The sequence below is a fragment of the Acomys russatus genome, chromosome 29 (assembly GCF_903995435.1).
Source record: "Acomys russatus chromosome 29, mAcoRus1.1, whole genome shotgun sequence".
NCBI lineage: Eukaryota > Metazoa > Chordata > Mammalia > Rodentia > Muridae > Acomys > Acomys russatus.
In genome coordinates this window covers 1621509-1643183 of record NC_067165.1, presented here as the reverse complement: position 1 = coordinate 1643183, position 21675 = coordinate 1621509, and the positions used below count along the sequence as shown (strand labels likewise).

Genomic DNA, 21675 nt, shown 5'->3' with positions numbered 1-21675 from the left:
GCTGGAATTATAAGTATGTACCACCTTGTTTGTTTCTCAGCATTTCCCCCTCATTTGGTGAGACAAGATGGGTAAATGGAGCCAGAGTTAGGTTACTTCCTTCCTGTGTCTGCTAGGCCTTGGTAACCTCCAAGTTGCTTCTACTCTGGTAAAGTGCGATCCCATAAGGATAGGTACTTTAAGAACAGATAGTTCAGGGTGTGTTCAGAACCGGTACTTTGCATCAACCTGCTGAGTTCGTAGAGGTAAACTCTATGTACTGGCTAGTTAAGGCTGCGACCAGAGGTTTTATTTTTGAAGCTAGCCTATGCTCATTCTTCAGTAACCAGCCACTGTCATTTATGTCTTCTGACTCCTGATTGGATCCAGTGTCAGCTCTCTGTAAGCTGTGATCTCCATTGTCTGAAAGGAGCTGAAAAGAGGTGTTTTCGGGAATTCAGCTCTTCTGTGGGATCAACAATGACGGCATTCCACGTCTTTATGTGTTGGCGTGGGAACTGGAAGCCGGTCATTCCTGGTGTGGAAGCCACTGAAGGCTCTACAGCCAGTGCTCTAAGTTCACAAGGCACTAGGGAGCTGCAGGAAGGGTGCCCCAGTGGGTGAAGTGCATGCTTAGTGTGTTTGAGGTCCTGAGCTTGGTCCCCAGGCAGGTTACACAGACTTGTAATTCTACCATGTGAGAGCTAGACAAGGAAGCTTTGAAGTTCAAGGTAATCCTCAGCTATATGTGGAGTTTGAGGCCAACCCGGACTGGAGATTCTGGCTTTTTCAAAAGTTACAGATATTAAAAAAAAAAAATAAAGTCATGCTTGCTGAGCATTGTGGTGCATACTTTTAATCCCAGCACTTGGGAGACAGAGGCAAGTGGATCTCTGTGAGTTCAAGGCCAGCCTGTTCTGTATAGTGAGTTCCAGGGCAGCCAGGACTACACAGGGAAACCCTTTCTTGAAGGGGGGGAACCATAGTAAGATCACAAATTTGGTATGATTTCTTAATTTTCTTTATCCTGAACTTATTTGCATCTGTGGGCACTTACTTCACCAGGCCCTTGACATCTGTGTACATTTAGTTAACTAGTCAGTTAGATCTCTGCCTTTACTTTCCCCAGAAATTCACACTATTCTGCCTTCCTCAACTGCTAGCAGAGAGCCCCACCTGGTCCCCAGCAGCTTATTGTGCTATAGAAGTAAACACTACTCACTCTAGTTCTAGGAAAAGACATGGTCAGGTGATGTGTACCTACAAGCCATGGCATCAGCTTGGCATTTTGCTGAATGACTTTATATGTATGTATCTTTTTAATAAGATATTGCTAATATCTTATTGAGATACTTATTTTTAATAAGAATTTAATTACAAAATAATAGATGAAAAGTCTTTGAACGTATAAGGGTCATTCAAAGCTATCAAGTCGTATCAACTCTGTATTAGTCATTTTAAGAGTAACCAAATTTCCATGTGTTTATACTTATGCTCTGTATGAAAATACTTGAATCTTTTTTCAATAAATGTTTTTATTCTTTGAAAACTTGATGCAGTGTGTTTTGATCAAACTCACACCAACTTTCCCCTTCCTCCCAGTTCAACCCAAACCTTCCTCCCTCAACTCTGTGTCCTTTTTTTGTTGTTTTTTAAATAACCCGTTGACTCTAATTGTATACTTCTGGATGTGGGTCACCCACTGGATTACAGGTAATATATCAGGAGCCACATATACTTAAAGAACCTCCACAGACAACACACACCAATTAAGTCAGCTTTCCATAGCAGCTCAGCTAGCGTGTCAGCTGGTTTGCTCTTTTGCAAACAGCGAGAGCTGCTACAGGTTCGTGAGTGCAGCAGGCCCGTGGCACTGTTTTCCTCCTGTCCGCCCCTATCTCTGGCTGTTACAGTCTTCCCTCCTCTACTTGACGGTCACTGAGCCTTGCGGTGAAAGTGTGTGATGCAGAGATCCCATTTGTAGCTGAGTGCTCCGCAGTCACTTTGCACTTTGGCCAGTTGTGAGGTTCTGAGCTAACTGCCATCCATTGCATGAGGAAACATCTCTGATGAGGCCAGAGAGCTTCACGGAGCCTGGTTCAGGACTGGTCTGCCCTGCCCCCACTCCCTTGCAAGGTTTTAAGCGTGATCTTTGTTCAAATACAATAAGGGGTCTGGGGAAGCAGTCCTAACAAAAACGTGATTAATGAAAGGACATAGTTTTATTGTAACTTAATTAAAACGGAGATTACCATTGTTTTTACCATTTAAGACTAAAAAGCCAAATATTGACTATCTTAGACACTTAATAAAAATCTGTTTATTAAATGATTTTAAACACATAGAAAGTAGAGCTGGAAAGATGGCTCGGAGGTGAAGAGCACTTGTTACTCCTACAACAGACCTGAGTTCAGTTTGGAGTACCCGCATGGTGCCTCACAATCACCCACACCACCTGTTTCAGAGGATCTGATGCCCCTTGGTCTCTCTTTTAACCTCTGTGGGTACAAGGCACACCTGAGGTACACATATACACACTTAGTCCAACGCTCATAAAATAAATTTTTAAAAAAGCTTTAAGATAAGGTGATAGGCCTGTGAGAACTTTTGGAAGGTAAAGATGTTTGCTGCTAAGCCTAATGTCTGAGTTTACTCCCATGTGGCTACATGATGGAAGAAGCAAATCAACTCTGGTAAGTTGTCCCTTGACCTCCACAGGCATGCCATGGTGTGCACGCACGCACACACACATGCACTATATGATTTTTTAATGAGGGAAAGCTTTCCTTACTTGAGGTGCTCATTTGTTAAATGCACCCAAAGGTGAGTATAACCCAGACTTTCTTGAGATTCATATGGCTATGTGCCCAGAAGTTTATGAGAAGTACAAATTTATTTCCTGAAGTTGAATAGCTGACAGTCTCCTTCTCCACACAGAGTGAAATCTTTTACTCGTCCACAGATGAAATTATCCGGTTTTTGTCATTTTGGGGAAAATTCTATAGCTATTTAAAATTTTTTTAGTGACCAGATTTCCATGTCTCTTCTAATAGCATGTTACCCTTTTGGGTTCATACAGTTTTTACTTAATTTTTTTTATAGGACGCTAAGTATTTTATAATGATATAATGGATGTTTTCCAAAATGGACAGATCTTGGATGAGAGCCAAAGCTTTAATTAATTTTAAAAATTAGTGTCATTTGCTTATTTAATAGGCCCAATTGTATAAATAGATGAGAATATTTGTTGATTGAGTTGAATTCCATGATCACTGTAATTTAGCAAGAATACCCTAAAGAAAGACTTCTTTTAAAGAGAATTTTCTTTTTTATTAAGATAATGCCAATCCAGTAAGTAAAAGCCTTACCCAATGGAAAACCATAAAAATAAATCTAATCACAAATTTTAATGTCTCTTTTACTAAAGGGAAAGATAAAAATCCTTCCTGTTTTAAATCTGTTATTTTGAGATCAAGACTAAGACAGTACTTAAAATCTTACTAATGTAACAGAACCAGAAGCATTATTATTTACTATCCTTTAAGTATAACCAGCTTTAGTTATAAGCATGTTTATTTTTCTGTAATCTTTTCTTCAACACATTAGTGTTCAGGATCTGTCCTATTTGAAACATTCCTTCACTTTAAGGCAAAATTACATTCAGTCTTTTCTGACCAGAAAGCATTTTAATCTGTTATCAAAATGTGTAAAGTATCTTGAAAAGCCTGAGGCAATTAATTGTCATCTGGGAGGCTTACTGCCTCCATCTGCTAACTGAGGCCTAGAATGCTTTTGGCCTCTCAGACTTACAGGTGAATAAGCTCACCCTTTCTAGTTCTTTCTGAACTCTGGCAGGCTGGTTCAACTCTGCTGTTCTGGCTCAAACTCCTCTCCAAACTGACTGATCTCAGCTTTTCACTGAATTGCTCTGCTTGACCTCAAACCAACTCTAGCATCTGTTCTAATCTTCTGGCTTCTGTCTTTACCTGTGTCATCTCTAGCTTGTTCTGTCTTCAACCTTTCTCTGTAAAACTCTTCTAGAAAAAAATTCCTCTTAGTTACAGGAATCGAACTACCACCAACTCAACTCCACTGCACTTGCCTCTCAACCAAACTGCATGACCAGAACTGACCAGAACCCAGAGATCTGCTTGCCTCTATCTCCTGGCATTAAAGACTTCTCTGTATTTCATCCAAATCACACAGACTTAAAAGGTCTTGGATGTGATCTCTTTCCAGAGCAGCCATGTTCTAAATTAAAATTCCTCTACACAAAATGTATTTATATGATTCCTCTGCTTTATTTACTTAAAACTTGTATTTAATGAGACATGGGGGCTCTAACAGTCAGTTGCAGACATTTTTCTTGTGCCAACAAATTAACTCATTTGTTAGAGGTTTAAATCCTATTATAAGTGGTATTTAGGAACTTTTTGTTTAAAAGTGTTTGCTTTTTAATTGATCTCATAAGACAACCAGAACAAGTTAGGTTTGGGGCATTTTTCCTTTCTTTTGTGCTACCTGCAAACCTGTTCACTAGAGAGAACTGCAAACAGGACGAGAGGATCCACCCTTTGAGTGCGTGAAGTAGCGAGCCTTGCATCCAGGTGAGGCTTTTATCCCTTGGGAAAGCCTGAAAGAAAAATCAGATAGAGTCCCAGGTAGGGCTGTTCAGTTTTACCCCCTAGCATGACCCTTTTGGTTAAATCTCCTTTCTTGATCCTTGCCATTAATCTAACTCTGGTTATGCTATGAACAAAAAAGCATTTGGGCTTAATTTAGCAGCTGTAACTTGCAGAAAAAATTAGAACCTAATTTGGCATCAAGTAAACGATATGGACAATAATAAGCACAATGCGTACACTGTTATACATAAAGATGGATTTGAAAACCAGATCTCACGGCTTTCATTTAGATCAGCAGTTCTCAAGCGTGGGTTTCAGCCACTTTAATTGTGGAACAGCCCTTTCAGAGAGGTTTCCTAAGACCACCAGAAACCATATATTTACATTACAGTTCATAACACTAACAAAATTACAGTTATGAAGTAACAACAAAAATAATTTCGTGGTTAGGGGTCACCACAACATGAGGAACTATATAAGAAGGTTACAGCAGTAGGAAGGCTGAGAACCACGGACTTAGCTAATTGCTGTCATTCTTAAGCTCAGTGGCTAACCGTGACTATTCCTCCCATAGCACCAGGCAATTACTGATTTCAAATCTGTACTTTTAAGGAGTGTGATTCTTAGTGTAAATAAAAAAGACAAATTGATTTTTCAAGACAGAGTGTGGCCTAGCTATTGACAAGGCTTTAAAGCAGTCACCAACACCTTGACTTTCAGATGACTTGGGTTTGGGGATTTAGCTCAGTGACAAGTGCATGGCACTGGGTTCTGTCCTCGGCTCTTTTTTCCGGGGCAGGGGTGGGGTGGGGTGGGTGTGAGCTTTTTTCCCCCTTAGCTCAAATTGGACAAAATAACCTTGAAAAGAAGTCTAGACTGTGAATGTTACTGTTCGTTATGATTGTATCTCTAATCACCATGAGAGGGAAATTTAAAGCTCTTTAAAAAAACACATCATTTGATGTATTTAACAGCCTTTAAAAAAAACTGTTTAATTAAAAATAGTTTTAAAGAAAAAATCTATAGCAATTAACCTAATAAAAGGGTTTTAAGATATATCACTCAAGTACCCAAGATACATTTTAATTAACATAAAGCATTTTATGTCCTATAATTTTATATTACCCATGACTATTATACAAATCCTCTTTTAGAACCTGTTTTTGACTATCAAAGTCTGTGTATCTTAACATTAAAATATCTAGCTTAATGAAACTTTTAAGACTCCAGTGAATACTCTTTTATACAAACAGGATTTTTGAAGTTTTATGAAACACTTAATAGACCCAAAGATACCATCTTAATAGGATTTAAGAAGTTCAGAGTTTCCAAGTTTATAAAAATGGTATGTATTTATCAGAACTTTTGATATTATCAGCAAAACACATTTACATATATACATATGTCAATTTTAATTGGACATGCTTTCCACTGTGCATAAAATGAATGAAAAATGTAAGGTGGCTGCAAGTTTTTGTTATTTATTTCTTCCTTGGGACATAAAACAACACATGGCAACAATTACAATCACAAATGACAACATAACATGACGTTTGGTTTTACCTAGTAAAAAGGGAGAGGAGCATAAAGTTACATTCTCAACTCCTTGAGATGTAAGGAAGCTTAGTCGTGGTCATGGTTGGGAAAGGAACTTAGGGGTAGAGTGCTTGGCTGAAAGGGTGTGAGGCTCTGGTTTCAGTCCCTAGTACTACAAAATATCTAACCCATCAGTGTTTCAGGAAATTAGGCTATTAAAGGAAGAACAGCTGCACTAGGCAGAGGACATAGTTAAAAGGAAGGTTTTAAGTATATGTAGATTTTGATTTTTTTTTTTAAACCTGCTTTGTTTGGGGTTTCTTAGTGCCTAATCCTCCCTTCCAACCCACTGACCCTAGGAAGGAGAGGAAAAAGCTTAGTAGGGGCAGGGGATCTAGAACCTTTTAGACCCCGTACCTTGGGTGTGTGTGTGTGGGGGGGGGGGTGATTCCACTCTTTGTCGTCAGGATTCCAGCAGTCAAGCTAAACAGCAAACAGCAACAGTGGAACGAACCAGCAGCAGCCTCCTGGAAGCATTCTCTGGAGTGTTTCTCTCTAGGAGTGTATGAAAGCAACCTCTCTCTCTTTGGGCTCCTATTTATATCATCTCAGAATACACACATTGATGTTATCCCGCTGGTAAAGACCATGCCCCCTGCACAAGGCAGTTCTCAGCTGACAAAGTTCATACGCCCTCTCATGAGGCTGTTATCGTCTGTGGATAAACTAGAGGCAGTTTCACATTCTGCCCTTGGGATCAAAACAGAAACATGTTTATATAACATAACCAAAACCTCCACTCCAACAGAGTTATGTTCTTGGGGGAAATAAAATAGAGGAATCTTAAGAATTATTGAAAACTCAGGGAGGCAGAGGCAGGCAGATCTCTGTGAGTTTGAAGCCAGCCTGGTCTACAAAGCAAGTCCAGGACAGCCAAGGCTACACAGAGAAACCCTGTCTGAAAGGAGGAAGAGGAGGAGGAGGAGGAGGACTGAAAAACACATGCATGGAGTCAGTGGAGGTCAGAAGAGGCATTGGATTCCCTGGAACTAGAGTTACAGATAGTTGTGAACTTCATGAGAGTGCTGGGGACTGAATCCCTGTCCTGCAAAAGCAGTAAGTGCTCTTAACCTCTGGGCTAGCTCTCCAGCCCCCATAGAAGGGCAACGCTTATGGAAAGGGAAAATGTGATAAAAACGAATTCAAGTGAGTCAATGGAAGGCAGGAGAAGAATTTAAACGTAAAGATATTACAAAGAAGTTTTTACAGGACTGATACTCTTTGTTACTAATTTCACTGGTAAAGCCCCTTTTAGAGCAGGAGTTGTCAACTTGTGAGCTGCAACCTCTTTTGGGGTTGAGCAACCCTTTCATAGGAGTCATCTAAGACCACCAGAAGTGTCAAATATTTACACTGTAATTCATAGCGGTAGCAAAGTGAAAGTTATGAAGTAGCAACAGAATAATTTATGGTTGGGGTCACAGCATTAGGAAGGTTGAGAACCACTGCTTTAGAGAATAAAGGGTAGGATACTCAATATAAATTCAAATATTTATTCATTGTCCAGTTTTGCTTTTAAAAAATGATAAACTTGCTTCCTTTGGAAGTGTATTTGCTTTTTAGAATCTAACAGAACATCAGAGACGTTTTCAATACTAAGAACCAGAGTGGTAACATGGGAAAGGCTGGGCCTGACTTAGAAATTTGCGAACTAAGTTTAATAGTAGAATAATATAGTCCTTCCCAGATTTAAATAGTTTACTATAATCTTCTAATTTAAAATTATGTCATTTGTTCAAAAAGAAATAGGGTGCTTTCCCCCAGGTTTTATTACTCATGTTTAACTTTACCCACTTAACTACTGCTTACACTGATAAAGTGTTTACCATGTGGCGACTACTTCCTACTCATAACATGTAAATTAAGTTTGTGTAATCCGAATAGTAACCCGTTTTATGAACAAGAAAACTGAGACCCAGAGAAGTCTACAGAATCTGCATCTTCCTGCCTGAGTCAGATCTCATGCTTGTAAGCCTTGGTATTTTCACATAATTTTAAAATAAATTTTCACTTTTTTTTTTATTATGTATGAGTGCATTTGCACATCTCTGAGAGTGGGCATGCACATGGAGATCAGGACAACTTTGGGGACTTGGTTCACTCCTCTTGTCCTTTGTCTTTTTATATAAAACGGTGTTAGTGCTAACCTTTTAGGGTTGCTTCAAAAGGAAAGGTATGGTGCATGTAAACTCTGTAGAAGTGTGCTCACACAGAATTAACTCAAGAAGCTGTTGTTGCGCGGTGTCTGCTTAGGATTATTCACACTTCTAAATGAAAGTCTGCTTTTGCTATAATTTGAATTTTATTTTCGATTCTCAGTCTTCCATGTTTTGTTTTCTTTGTTTAGGAGTGCCAGCTCACAACCAAGGAAATCCATTAGCTTTGTTAGCCCATCAAAACCAACTACAGTGAAAGGATTTGCTGGCGCAAACCATAGCAAACTGTCAAGAACTGTGGCTTCTCTACCAGAGGTAAAGCCGGCAGAGAAACTGACTATTGCTGGCATTAAGACAGTACAGGTAACGTTCTTTCTTCCAAAGCATTTTTGTTGTGTTTACTCATTTACTTTTTGTCTACGTGTGTGTGGGCGTGTACACCCTGGCACAGGTGTAGAGGTCTGAGGACAACTTGGAAGAGCTGTTTCTCTTCCACCTCATGGGTTTTTAAGATCCAACTCAGATAGATGGTCAGGCTTGGCAGCAAGAGCCCTTCTCTACTAAGCCAGCCTGCTGGCCCACAGGAAACATTCTTTAGAATTCCAAGTCCTTTTAAAAAAATGTTTGTGAGTATATGTGTGGGAGGTATGGGCACAAGAGTGCAGGTCCCTCCTGAAGAGGGTGTCACACTCTCAGGAACTAGAGTACAGGCAGTTGTGAGCCACCTGATGTGGGTTCTGGGGACTAAACCCAGTGCATGCTCTTGGTCCCACTGAACCAGTCCCTGATCTGTCCAGCCCCTGGGTTCGTTTTTAAATACTACCATATCTCCAGCCTCTTGGCAGCTGTCAAGGGTTGCAGCTTGACTGAACTGTTGTTTTTCTTTCAAACTCTAAAAATTATCCTTGAGTTTGAGCGTGTGCCACGGGGAACATGTGATGGTCAGAGAGCAGCTTTCAGGAGAGAGTTCCCCTCTTCCAAATAACAAAACCAAAACCAAAAATAAACAAAACAAAAATCTGCCATAGGGCTGCAAATATCAAAAGCTTTCATAAGCATTTTAAGTGCCCCTGCTCAGATGGTCCACATCTACAAATGCTTGAGAGTGTGCCTGAAGATACTTCTGCTTAAATGTTTGCTGAAGCAGTTTTTTTCACTGTGCCCGAAACCTGGAAGCAATTCATCAAATCTATTAAAAGTAAAGCTGATAAATAAAATTGGTATAATAGTTGAGTGCATTACTTTATAACTACAGTAAACGAATAAACAACTTTACATAGAATAGAAGCACTTGAGAAAATAGAAAACATTGTTGAATAAAGGGTCTCAGCTGTGAAGCAACATATGACTAGAATTTCAGAAATAAAGGAAGTGCCTTCAACTCATGTGGGAAATACCAAGTGTTGGCAAAAACCTGGAGAAACCAGACCTTTCATCTCTGCAACTGGAACCATGTGGAACCACAATAGCATCTTAAAGGCGAGAGCGCGCCCAATCCCTTACCCAGAAATCTCAACAAACCCCATAGATTAGCATATCATATGCAACAATGTAGCAGCACCATTTGATGGAATTTACCCACTGCGTATGTGTATGCACATATCAGCCAGGGTGCACAGCAAAGGTCAGAGGACAGTTCTCTTCCACCACATGGGTCCTGGGGGTCCACCCCACCGCATTAGCATGTCAAAGAGTGCCTGTAGCCACCAAACTGTTACCAGCCCAGTATCCCCATTTAAAAGACAAGACAGTGGCACATGTCCCAGCACTTTGGAGGTAGAGGCAGGAGGTTCTCTGTGACTTCAAGGCCACCCTTGTCTACATAGTGAGTTCCGGGAAAGACAAGGCTACACAGAGAAAACTTGGCTCCACAAACAGAAACAAACAAAGGCAAACTGGAAAAATACACAGATGCCCATGCATAGATAAATGAAACATGATATATCCACACAGGGAAGTATTATATAACAAAGAAATGAATAATCTGTGCCTCTAGTCAGTAATTCATGCATAATAGTGACCAAAAGAAACCAGTATCAAAGGCTGCAAACTTAGCATGTGATGTCAAGGTAATTACTACTTTTGGTGGAAGATACTAGCTCTCCTCAAAGTTGGTAAATTTCTGTTCCTACATCTGATTGTTGCGTACAACAGTGCTGTTTGGTTAGAGAATTCGCTAGGTTGTAAGCTTCATGCATGCCTTTTGTTGTCTGTATTCTATGAAGATTAAGAAAGTTACCTAGTAAAGATACTTAACCAAGCTGTGAAGAGAGAGAGAGAGGAGGACTGTTTATGTGAAGTAGGCAGTGATAGCACTGTGGGGAGAGAGAAGGTTTGAATCCACATGGACCAGCTAGTGGTTCTGGAGTGGGGCTCGGGGGAGGGGACTAGTGTTTTCCTAATTCCTTTATTGGTGATTGCAAGACTGTGCTTTATTTTATTTAATTATATTTTTATATGTCAAATTTTCTTGCAACACTTTGGGATATTGAAAGGCCCTATCCTTTCACCCTAAGGTAGGTATTTGTGGGGGGGGGGTTATGTGTGTTTATTGGAGGTAGCAAATAGACAATTCCTGCTCTTTGAGTTTCATTGGTGTCTGTCATAATTGTTCTCCTTTCATCTCTAGTTGTATTTGGGTTTTTTCCCCTTTCTTTTGGTTAGTTTAGCTAAGGATTTGACAATCTTATACGTCATTTTCAAAGAACTAGTACTTTGTCTGGGGGTGGGGGGTGGGGGAAATAACACCAGTATTAAAGTCACCCACTACTCCTGTTCTAGGATCAATTTGTGACTTTGTATCTACTTGTATGTGTTTTATGAAATCAGGTGCAGCTGTTCTCAGGGAATATGTTTAGAATCATAATGGCCAAATGGATTGTTCCCTTAATCTGTATGCAGTGACCGCCTCTGTTGGCTCTCAGTGGTTTTAGTTTGAAGTCTATCAGAATAGCAACATCTGCTTGTTTCCTATGCCCATTTTCTTTCAACACTTTGGGATGTTGGAATGCCCTATCCTTTCACCCCAAGGTAGGTCTTTTTTGGGGGTTAAGTGTGTTTATTGGAGGCAACAAATAGACAATTCTTGCTCTTTGATCCAGTCTGCTGGTTTTGACTGTTGGAACTGAAACCAATAGTCACTGTTACTATTGAAAGATGTGTACCCTTCCTGTCATTTTATTGATTTTGTAATGTTAAGCCCCTCCCCAACTTCCTCTCTTAACTCACTATTATTTTAGCATGGTTTATTCCCCCCCCCCCCCCCCCCCGTGGCCTTGTAGATGGGATTGGTTTTCTTTCAGTCTAAAGACTTCTTTCATGCATTTTGTGTAAAACTGGTGTAGTGATCATAAATTCCTTTAATTTTTTTTAATGGGGATTTTTTATTTTTCTTCAGTTGTGGTAGTCTCTAATGTATTTGTTCTGTTTTGGAACTTGAAATATAGCTATCTAGGCCCTTCCTTTTGAGTTATAACTTTTAGCTGAATAACCTGCTGTCATTCTGATGGGCCTGCCCTGATATATAACTGCAAGTTTCTCTCTTTCTCACTGGTTTTAATATACTTTCGATGTGTTTTATTTATTATGTGATGAGACAGGACTCTTTGTGTTCTGTTTATTTGGTGATTTAAAGGCTGCCAGTATCTGTATTGGCATCTCTTTCTTGACTTTGGAAGTTGTTATGTTGATCCTTTAAAAAGTGTTTTCCATGTTTTTGGAACTAGATTCTTCTCCTTCTGTGCCTGTCAGCTATACATTTGTGCCTTTTCTGAATGTCTCATGTATCCCAGAATTGTCACTATTGTGTCTTGGCCTCTGTTTGATTCCTCTAGGTCCATCATCACCTTGCCTTCAAGCATGATGTTCTGTCATCTTGTTCCAATGCTATTAATACATTTCCCACAGAGGTTTTTATTTGGCTTATGCTTCTCATTTCTAAAATTTCAGATTATTTTTCCTCACTATTTCTAGTACTTTGTTGAAATGCTATTTCATATCTTGTAGCATCTTCCTCATTTTATTCATCTGTTTATGTTCTCAATCAGGGCCTTATTTTCTTATGAACGTATGTGCTTTATTTTAAGTTCCCTGACTGGAATATCACCTGACTCGCTTTCATAATTTTGGATGAGTTGTGTTGTGTTGATTATTTTGTTCAGATTTATATATCTGATGTTATTTGTCAGCCACATTTTTATCAGTTAAAGCATTTTCTGTGCTCACATGGAATTTGGATGTGATACAGTTGAGTACGTAGTTAACAAATAGTTCCTTAGTCCAGGAGATGAGTGCTCCATGTGAACTCTGTATTATTTCCTGGCTAGAATATTAACTGTAAGAGCAATCACAGTTGCACCTGCTTGATATTCCCATGGACAATTCAAATATCATACTAGCCAGTTAATCACATGGATGGTGCCTTTGATTTCAGTAACCATTGGAGGATAAACAATTAAGGGTAATATGGCATATACTCAGGTTTAGATATTAATCAGACTTTGAAAAGGAAAATAAGGTTGAGGTGGGTAAAGTAAGTAGGAGAGGGAAGTTGACTGTATGACGCACAGATTTTCGAGGCTGTTGTGGAGGGTTACAATGAAGAAGGAAATGGGTAGGGGATAGGTTGAGAGCAAGAAGTGGAGGGGTATATGTAATGTTGCTGAACACTATAGTCAAGAATGTCTTTGAGCAAACTGGATGGAACCACGTAAACAATACGTCCTGAACAATATACAAACAAAAACAAAGCCATCCAGGACACATATATGTAAGACTGGAAGTAAACATTAAAAAATAGGAAATCAAAAGGTTACTTTATTCTTGCTTTAATGAAACACCGTGACCAAGGCAAACAAACAAAAACAAACAAACAAACAAAAAACCCCTTTATTTGGACTTATGCCTTCAGAGGGCCGGAGTCTATGGCTGAAGAGAGAAGGAACAGCTTAGCGCTCCCATCTTGATGCACAGCCATGAGTCGGAGAGCAAGCACTGGGAATCACAGGAGTCTTTTGAAACCTCGGTGTCTACATCCAATGACGTACCTGCTCTAACAAGGACACACCTCCTCCAACAAGGCTCCACCTCCTGATCCTTCCCAACAGTTCCACCAGCTGGAAACCCTGCATTTCAACATGAGCCTCTGGTGGCCGGTCTCACTCAGACCACCACAGTCCGTGTGGAGTGAATTGCCTGCGCAGCTGTTCTGAGCTGAGCGTCTCAGGTCCCTCTGGCTGTAGCAGGCTCGACTTGGTACTGTGTTGAAAATATCTTTTCAAAGTATGCTCATAATATTATGTAGACCAAAATATTAATATTATGAATAAAGTATCATTCTCTTTCTGACTTCTGTGTATTTTATCATTAGAATGTAGTATTACTTTTAAAAACTTTACTATTAAAGGTTTTTGTAACTGGGCCATGGTGTTGCCTGCCTTTAATCCCAGCACTCAGGAGGTAGAGACAGGTGGGACACTGAGTTCAAGGCCAGTCTAGTCTATAGAAATAACAAGTTCCAGACAGCCAGAGTTACACGGAGAAACTGCCTTGAAAAAACAACAACCAAACAAAGTAAACAACAATAAAACGGTAATAAATTTAAAAACTTGCTGTCATGCCAGCAGTTTCTGCATGCACCTTGTCTCTCTTTTGATTACATCAAGAGGCCATGTCAAGTTATTGGCTGTTCCATCTAGGTTTCTTTCTATAAGTTTACGATATGACGTTCAAATGGTGGCAAAAATGAGCTAACATTTTTCAAATCATATCTCCTCTGTATTTACCTCTTATATACAGGTAAACATGTAAGATTTTTGTAAAAGGTTAAACTTCCATCTCAAACCACCATGCCAGGTTACAGAAACCTAGTTAAACCGCAAGTGTAAAATTTTGAATCACTCAAGTTTTATTATTTATTTTGTCCTAAGATCATAATACAGTATTTTTATGCTGTACTTATTTTTGTTTTCCAGGAGTTAGAAGCCTCACCTTGTCTAGTTTTTCACTCCAAATAACCATTTCCTACAGGTGCTTGATTCAAGAGGAGTTGACGTCACTCCCCGACCTCTCTACCATCCGGATCCACATGTTGGAACAGCAAAGCCAAATAAACTCTTGGCGTCGCAAGAAGGCTCCCTTGGGTCGGACTTCATCTCTTCCTACACCCTGTATCAGAATACCATTAACCCCAGCATGGTGGGGCAGCTCACAAGGTGACGTTCACTGGCTCTTGTTCGTTTAATTTCATTTTTATTTTCCTTCCACTTACATTGCACAGGTCCAGAATGTGTATGTTTTCCGTTTTCTAACTTTTCATCCGTCTTATCAGTCTTGCCGTCCTAGGACTTGGGTTTCAGTTTTATTCATGTTCAGAACTTGACTGAATAGTTCCCATAAATTCCGGAACACTGTTCAAACTCTGCAGGTTTTACTAAGAATTTTTTTCCAAGGAACCAAAAAAAAAAAAAATGGACTAACTTGGCGGTCCGTTCCAAATTCCTATTGGATATTCCCCCTCCCTCCACTCTCCACCCCCCCCCCCCCGGTTTCTTTGGGGGTTTTGTTGCTGTCATTTAAAAACACAGTGCAGTCATACACTGCTCTAGAGCCTGTACTCAGTCCACACATGAAACATGTGGAATGCCAGGTGAGGAACAATGGGTCTTCCAGCACAGTTGACCTCTTGGTGACCAGTCAGAGCTGTGAATGTGAGGGGATGGTACAGAGTGATGTTGTTATCATCTGTTTGTGGGAAAGCTTTTCCTGGGGAGACGTAGTTCAGCCCCAGCAAGGGGATGATGCACTAAAAAGAGTGGGTGAAGAGTTGCTCATGGGAGCAAGGATCGCCTATAAAAGCATCTGCCTCACGGAACAGCAGACCCCTACACGGGCACCACAAGCCACCCCTGGAGCTCCCTGGAATCAGCTCCATGTCCCCCCAATCCCTTCCTCCATAGCTCAGCTGCTCGGGCCCTCTCCCCCCCACCCCCGCTCCAGTGCCTGTTTACCACTGCGAGGGTGGGGAGGGGCCTTGGAGAATCTTCCAAGTTCCCAGGAATGGCCATTTATTTACCTCCCAGGTCTCATGCGCTTTCCCTTCTTGCTAGCAAGGCTTCCATTTGGAGGAAGCTGCTGTTGGTGCAGCTGTTTGAACCTTTGGAGAGGAGTTGTGAAGAACGGGCAGAAAACAGATGAAAGCAGAGGGAAGAGTATTGCTGGCTGAGGCCCCATGAGAACTCCTAAGACTGGGGCACCGGAACAGCCAACAGCAAAATGATGAAAAGTGACAGTGAAAATGGAGTCTGAGGGGGACATACCTTTTAGATAGTTGTCCAAAGATGCATTGGGAATGCATTGACGGCCTCTGGGCATCGGTTCGATGTTATTTCAAAATATACTTTCACCTTTTAAAGAGCATAAAAGATCAACTGAAGATTTAAAAGTTATTTTGATTTATGTTCCTTATATGACTGTAGTGTATTTGGTTTTTTTCATCTGTTAATGGAATTTAATTTACATTTTTAGTTTCTCATAAGGACATTGAACAAATGAGTAATACTAATAACTTTCAAAGGTCAGTCTTAGGGAGCAGTTCAGTATCTAAGACAAGTATATCAACAACTGAATCAATGGCAGAGGACTTTGAAGAACCATCTTACAAAAGGGAAAGACTGGCTAGTTTTACAGGTAATAAACCCCCCCCCCTTTTTTTTTTAATTTTGCTCTTACAGTATTACATATTTTCCATGGTTTAACTCTAGACTCCCTACAATGAAATTGTTGTGATTATAATACCTAGATTATTTTGTCACAGCTTAAATGCCATTATAAGATCAATTTCTTTTGTTTATTTGTTTTTCAAGATAGAGTTTCTCTGTGTAGCCTTGGTTGTCCTGAATTCCCTTTGTAGACCAGGCTGGCCTCAAACCCAGAGAGATCTGCCTGCCTCTGCTTCCTTGAGTGCTGGGATTACAGGCGTGCACTACCATGCCCAGCTAAAATTAATTTCTTAATTATTCTGGAGAGTTGATAAAAAAAAGAGGAAGCTGATAATGTATCTCAGTGGTGAGACACTTGCCTACATGGACGGCCCTTAGTGCTTAGTCCTTCAGAATGCCTCCCCTTTCGTGCTCGCTTGCGTGTGTGTGTGTGTGTGTGTGTGCGCGCGCGCGTGCATGTTCATTATAATTCATCTTACATATTTATTTATGTGTATGGGTATTTCCCCTATACGTATGTGTGGTGCCTGCAGGGGCCAGGAGAGGACATCAAGTCCTCTGGAACCAGGGCTCCGGAGCATTATAATTCTTCCTGCAGTACTAGGAACGGAACCTTGGTTTAGCTGCAAGTGTTTTTACCTTAACTGAGCCTCTCTCCAGCCCCTCATCCTTTTTGTTTTCTAACTGCAGTTGACACTCTCTCCATAAATAAGGGTCTGTTTGTGAAATAACTGAGTGCTTTGCTCTTAATTTTAGGTACAATGAATAACACTAAGACCCTTGAAAGAAATAACTGATTACTGGGCCTTGGGCATAAATACAAGATGAGCAAGAATGTAAAAACCTACTTGTACAAACCCCGCACCCCTTCCCCCCAAAAAAGACACAGCAGCCATTTGTGTTCCCATTAGCCAACAGTAGATAATTTCAACAACAAAAAGGATAGTGCTGAGCAGTAACTCCTTAACAATATCTATGAGCCCATACTTAGATACGTGATAAAGGGCAGAGTAGACTCCTGTAGAGAAGAATTCTAAATGCTCATACAGGTATTTGACCCTCAAAGTGCAGCTTTCCTATCCTCTTAAATATGGGCTTAAATATGGGTTTGCATTGTGGCTTTATCCAGGCTACAGTGTATGAGACGGAAACCAACCTCAGCTTAATGGTGGTGATGTCAGCGGTAAGTCACATTGAGAGCCTTGATGGTGCCAGAAGATGAGATTTTACTCCTGTCCTTCCTCCCGGAAACCCGTGTCGCGCAGCAGGCATTCCTAAATGGAAACACAGTCTTCAGAATGCATGACCAGTACTCTCCAGTCTTGTAACTCAGGAAACTGCCACAATCTAGGAAAACCTAAGGGACAAAGCCTGTGGTGTTTTGGCCGATATTTTGGACCGAATGATGAGTTTTTAAATGACATTAAAAGCGAAGCAGGCTGGGATAGATGATGGCTTTAGATGATGAAGCATCACCATCAGTTTACTAGTGACATTAGGGACACCAGAGGGAATGGGCGCCACTTAGTTGAGGTCAGACACAAACTCTGATAATCTGTTACACATTTTCTACACCTTGAACTATTCTGGAGTGAATAAGTTATTCTAAACTACCTTAAGGTCTTCCTCTAGCCTTCTGTGTGTTCTGATGCTTGGAAACACTTGGAGCTTTATTTGTGTGATACAGTAGCATGCTAGGCACAGGTTGTCATTTGCTCGTCACGGAGAACAATGAGGAATAGTTGTGTTGACATGAGCTCATGAAGTGCCTGTGGTTAGCACCTAATGCCTTGCTGAGTTTAGAGAAGCCCTGTTTTGTAACTTGGTCTGATTGTAATCGCGTTGAGCCCGTGGTAGCTAAACAGCAAGTTAAGGAAGGCTTCATGGATTGTTCTTTACTGAAGTCTCTTAATGTGACCACATAATGCATATTTTTCCCTACCCATATCTGAATTAAGTGAAAAAGAGATATATGGGAACCAAAATGTCACATTAAGAGCAACAGTGCTGTTGAAGCCCCAAAGTTGACCGAAGAGCCTACTCAATTTGTAGACCACCCTAAACCCTTTCCTAGGCCTCTCAAGGATCTTCCTGTGGGAAGATGTACGAGGGAGCCATGACTGCTGTACACGGCTGGAGATCTCTTGAAGAACTCCAGGGATGGAGAAAGTTACGCAGGAGTGTATTATTGGCAGGCTTCCAGGCAGAGCCGCAAGTCTCCGTCTACTGTTAGGCTAGTGTGGAGCTGGTGATCGCGACGCATGGAATAGATTCTAGATTCCATAGGTACGTAGTGCCACTGGAATTTGTTTCCTAGTTCAGGTAACATTCCGGCAGTGGTAAACCTGAGCTGATTGCTGTTTTATGACTGTCAGGGTAGTGTTCCTCTGCCATTAAGATGGTCAATAAGACTTACATAGCTGGCGTCATATTAGACTCTATGTATGTGCTACGTCTCATGTAAAACTATGGCCATGCCGCAGTGCTGCTGTATGTACAGCCAGGTCATTAACCAACCTCTGATGGTCTAAAAGAGTGGTCAGAGGACCAAGAGCCTGCTTGTTTGTGTTTTCTGCCTCAAAGCTCACTCCTGCTTGTTATTTTCTTGACTGATGCGGTAGGAAATTTGAAGTAGATGTACCTCAAGACCGTCCATCTGGACAACTCATGTACTGCTTTTTGCTTATCTTATCTTAGGCAAATTTACTTATTTAAAGTCTTATCTTTATTTTAAAACCTATTGCACAAACTACTTTTTTTTTTTTTTTTAAAGAATCAATCATTAAAAAGGACTTGCAATTAAACACTTCCTCTTTCTAGACCTTTGTTTTATGTCATTGTATTTAGAATGTAGACCCTATTCTGAGCTGTTCTTCATTTAGAATTGTAGCACAAATATTTCCATAGTCTCTCTCTGTCCCTGTCTCTGTCTCTCTGTGTGTCTGTCTGTCTGTCTGTCTGTCTGTCTCCCCCACCCCCTCTCTCTTTCTCTGAGACAGAGTTTCTCTGTGTATCCTTGGCTGCCCTGGGCTCCTTTTGTATACCAGGCTGCCCTCAAACTCACAGAGATCCACCTGCCTCTGCCTCCCTGAGTACTGGGATTAAAGGTGTGTGCCATCACACTCAGCTCCATAGTTTCTTAAAAATACATTTATTACCATTTTATATACACAGATGAGCATGTGTTAACTATAAGTACCCATTCCAGATATTAGTTGTGTTTCTCAAAAGACCATTGTACTTTATTTTTTTAAAGGAGGTTGTTTTTCTCAGGTCCCGAGGACACTGAGTCTCTGGGAAAGTGTTATGTTCTTGCTTTATTGTCCTAAAGCAAGTCATTCTTTACCCGTTACAGTCATGTGCATCCCTGCTTACTCCCCTTTCTTAAACAAAAATACATTACATACATTCATGCCTGTAATGCCAGCACACTGGAGGTGGAGACAGAAGCACAGAAGGGTTGCGGGTTTGAGTCCAGCCAGGGCTACATAGGCCTATTTCAAAACAACCCCAAACCTGTTAAACCCTGGACCTATATGACACATCATAGCTGTTTTTAGTTTCTGTTTTTTGTTGTTGTTGTTTGTTTGTTTTTTACCTTTAACTCATTCCAAACTCTCAGCTCTGAAATTCTAACCTTAGTGAGAAATTCCCCTAGGGCATTGGACCTCACTATTTTAAAGATTTTGGCCAATCCTTTCCAACATTATTATTTATTTGTGTAAAACTTGAGACCGTTTTACACCTGTGGCCAACTAGATCTGTGGAGAGTCCTCTATCTCATGGTGAAATTGACAAAGGGGACTATAAACTGAAACGGTAGCTACTGAGGTTGCTGAGGCCTCAGAGGTTCACACACCTTTCAAAACGCACTTGTTCCGTATTCCTTCTCAGTAGCACCAACAGCTCTCTCAAAAGCCCTAGTACCACTAAAGGGTGACAGTATCGAGATTGCCCTTGTGGTTGTGACCAGAGGGAGGAGGTATGAGACGAGGCGGGATTGATGCCAGCGGCAGAAAGCAGGCCGCTATGGGTTACTCCAGCCGCTCTCATGGAGGTCCAGTACACACTTGCTGGGTGTGAACTGCCCTGTGTCCCAGTGACTAGGCAGTGTGCACACCGGCAGCTCCGGGATGACCTCACTGTGGCGTGTATTTTACAGATGTACGAGTTGTGAGGACCACAGCTGAAACACCTGTAACAAAGGAAGACCTAGAGAAGACTATCGAAATCACTCTCACCGAGACAGAAATACTGAGGTTTTTTGACCTGCCAACAGTTGTCTTCTCAGTAGAATCCGACGAAGCTGAGAAAATAATGTGCGTACAGTTCAGTTGTCCCATCTGTGTAGCTCGGATCCTGAATCAGGGGGTTCACGTTCCTTTAAAGAGCCCTTAGAGATTTCAGGGTTGCCTTGAAATTGCATACAGTTTATACCACAGGACATTTTTTCTGTGGGAAAAGCCCTTATCTTTTGGCATAACCTGTGTAATTCTGTGACGTTCTGAAGAAGAAAGGGCATTGGTCAGCAGGTACAAAGTTAGAGTGGGCAAAACCGAGTGCTGCTGTCCCGTCACAGCAGCATGACCAACGTGGAGGCCTGGTGCAAAATGGCTGGAAGGGAGGATTCTGGTCTCAGCGCAAAGAATAAGTGTTGGAGGTAGAGGATATGTTCCTTCTTGTGATTTAATAAAAACAATGTATACACATACCCAAAGCACAGGGGCCTAAGTTAGAATCCCAAGTGCCCATGTAAGAAACTTGTGTGGTTGCCGTCGGAGCGGCGGGGGGAGGCAAGAGGTTTGCTGGGATTTGCTGGCTGCTGGCCCAACTCCAGGTTCAGTGAGACCCTATCCCAAGGGATTAAAGGGCCTGTTAGAACAGGACATCTGCCACTCTCCGCTGGCCCCATGTACAGGCATCCCCACCATATGCATATACCACACATACCTTTACATTATTTTATATAATTTTATGTTACTTTATACAATTTACTACTGCAACTGACACACATACAACAACAATAAATAAATACGTTTAAAAAGTTTTCCTCAGATTTAGTTTGATAAACAGATACCAAATCTATAAAGAAGCAAGTCATTATTAAAGGGCAAACAACAGATTAAAGATACAGCATGATTGGACACAAAATATGAAATAGTTGTGAAGTATTTCAGCAAATAAGACAGCTAAAACGTTTACATTAAGAAGCTCAGAATGACACATTTGGATAAGAACCTTATACAGTTGTCAAAAGCAAACATTGGCTTAAGCATAATTGAGTAAAGATTAAATAACTGAAAAAAGTAGGCCTGAATAGTTACACAAAATTGAAGGTAAAAAAGAAAGGTTATAAAAATAGTTGTCTAACCTGTCAGTGTTTCAGACATGCACAATACAAATCGCTAAGGAGTGCTCGTGGTAGTGGTGGTGGGGTTTCCTGAGCTACCGACAGATGCTCTTCCATAGAATTAAAAGTGAAAGCAGAAGAAACGGCCTCGGTGCTTTGTGCTGACACTACTGACTAACAAACAGGGTTTTTAGGTTGTATGTGTGTGTGTGTGTGTGTGTGTGTGTGTGTGTGTGTGTGTGTGTGTGTGT

The 21675-nt window shown here is 40.9% G+C and overlaps 1 protein-coding gene across 1 annotated transcript in view; it reads left to right on the top strand.

Moving 5' to 3' along the window:
* The window catches only part of Dnai4 (dynein axonemal intermediate chain 4), a 58679-nt gene that overhangs the window by 3471 nt on the left and 33533 nt on the right, over window positions 1-21675 (top strand). The window contains exons 2-5 of the mRNA XM_051171993.1: window positions 8548-8719; window positions 14384-14568; window positions 15930-16042; window positions 20237-20393. Coding sequence (XP_051027950.1) covers window positions 8548-8719; window positions 14384-14568; window positions 15930-16042; window positions 20237-20393 — 627 coding nt within the window. The remainder of the gene's footprint in view (window positions 1-8547; window positions 8720-14383; window positions 14569-15929; window positions 16043-20236; window positions 20394-21675) is intronic.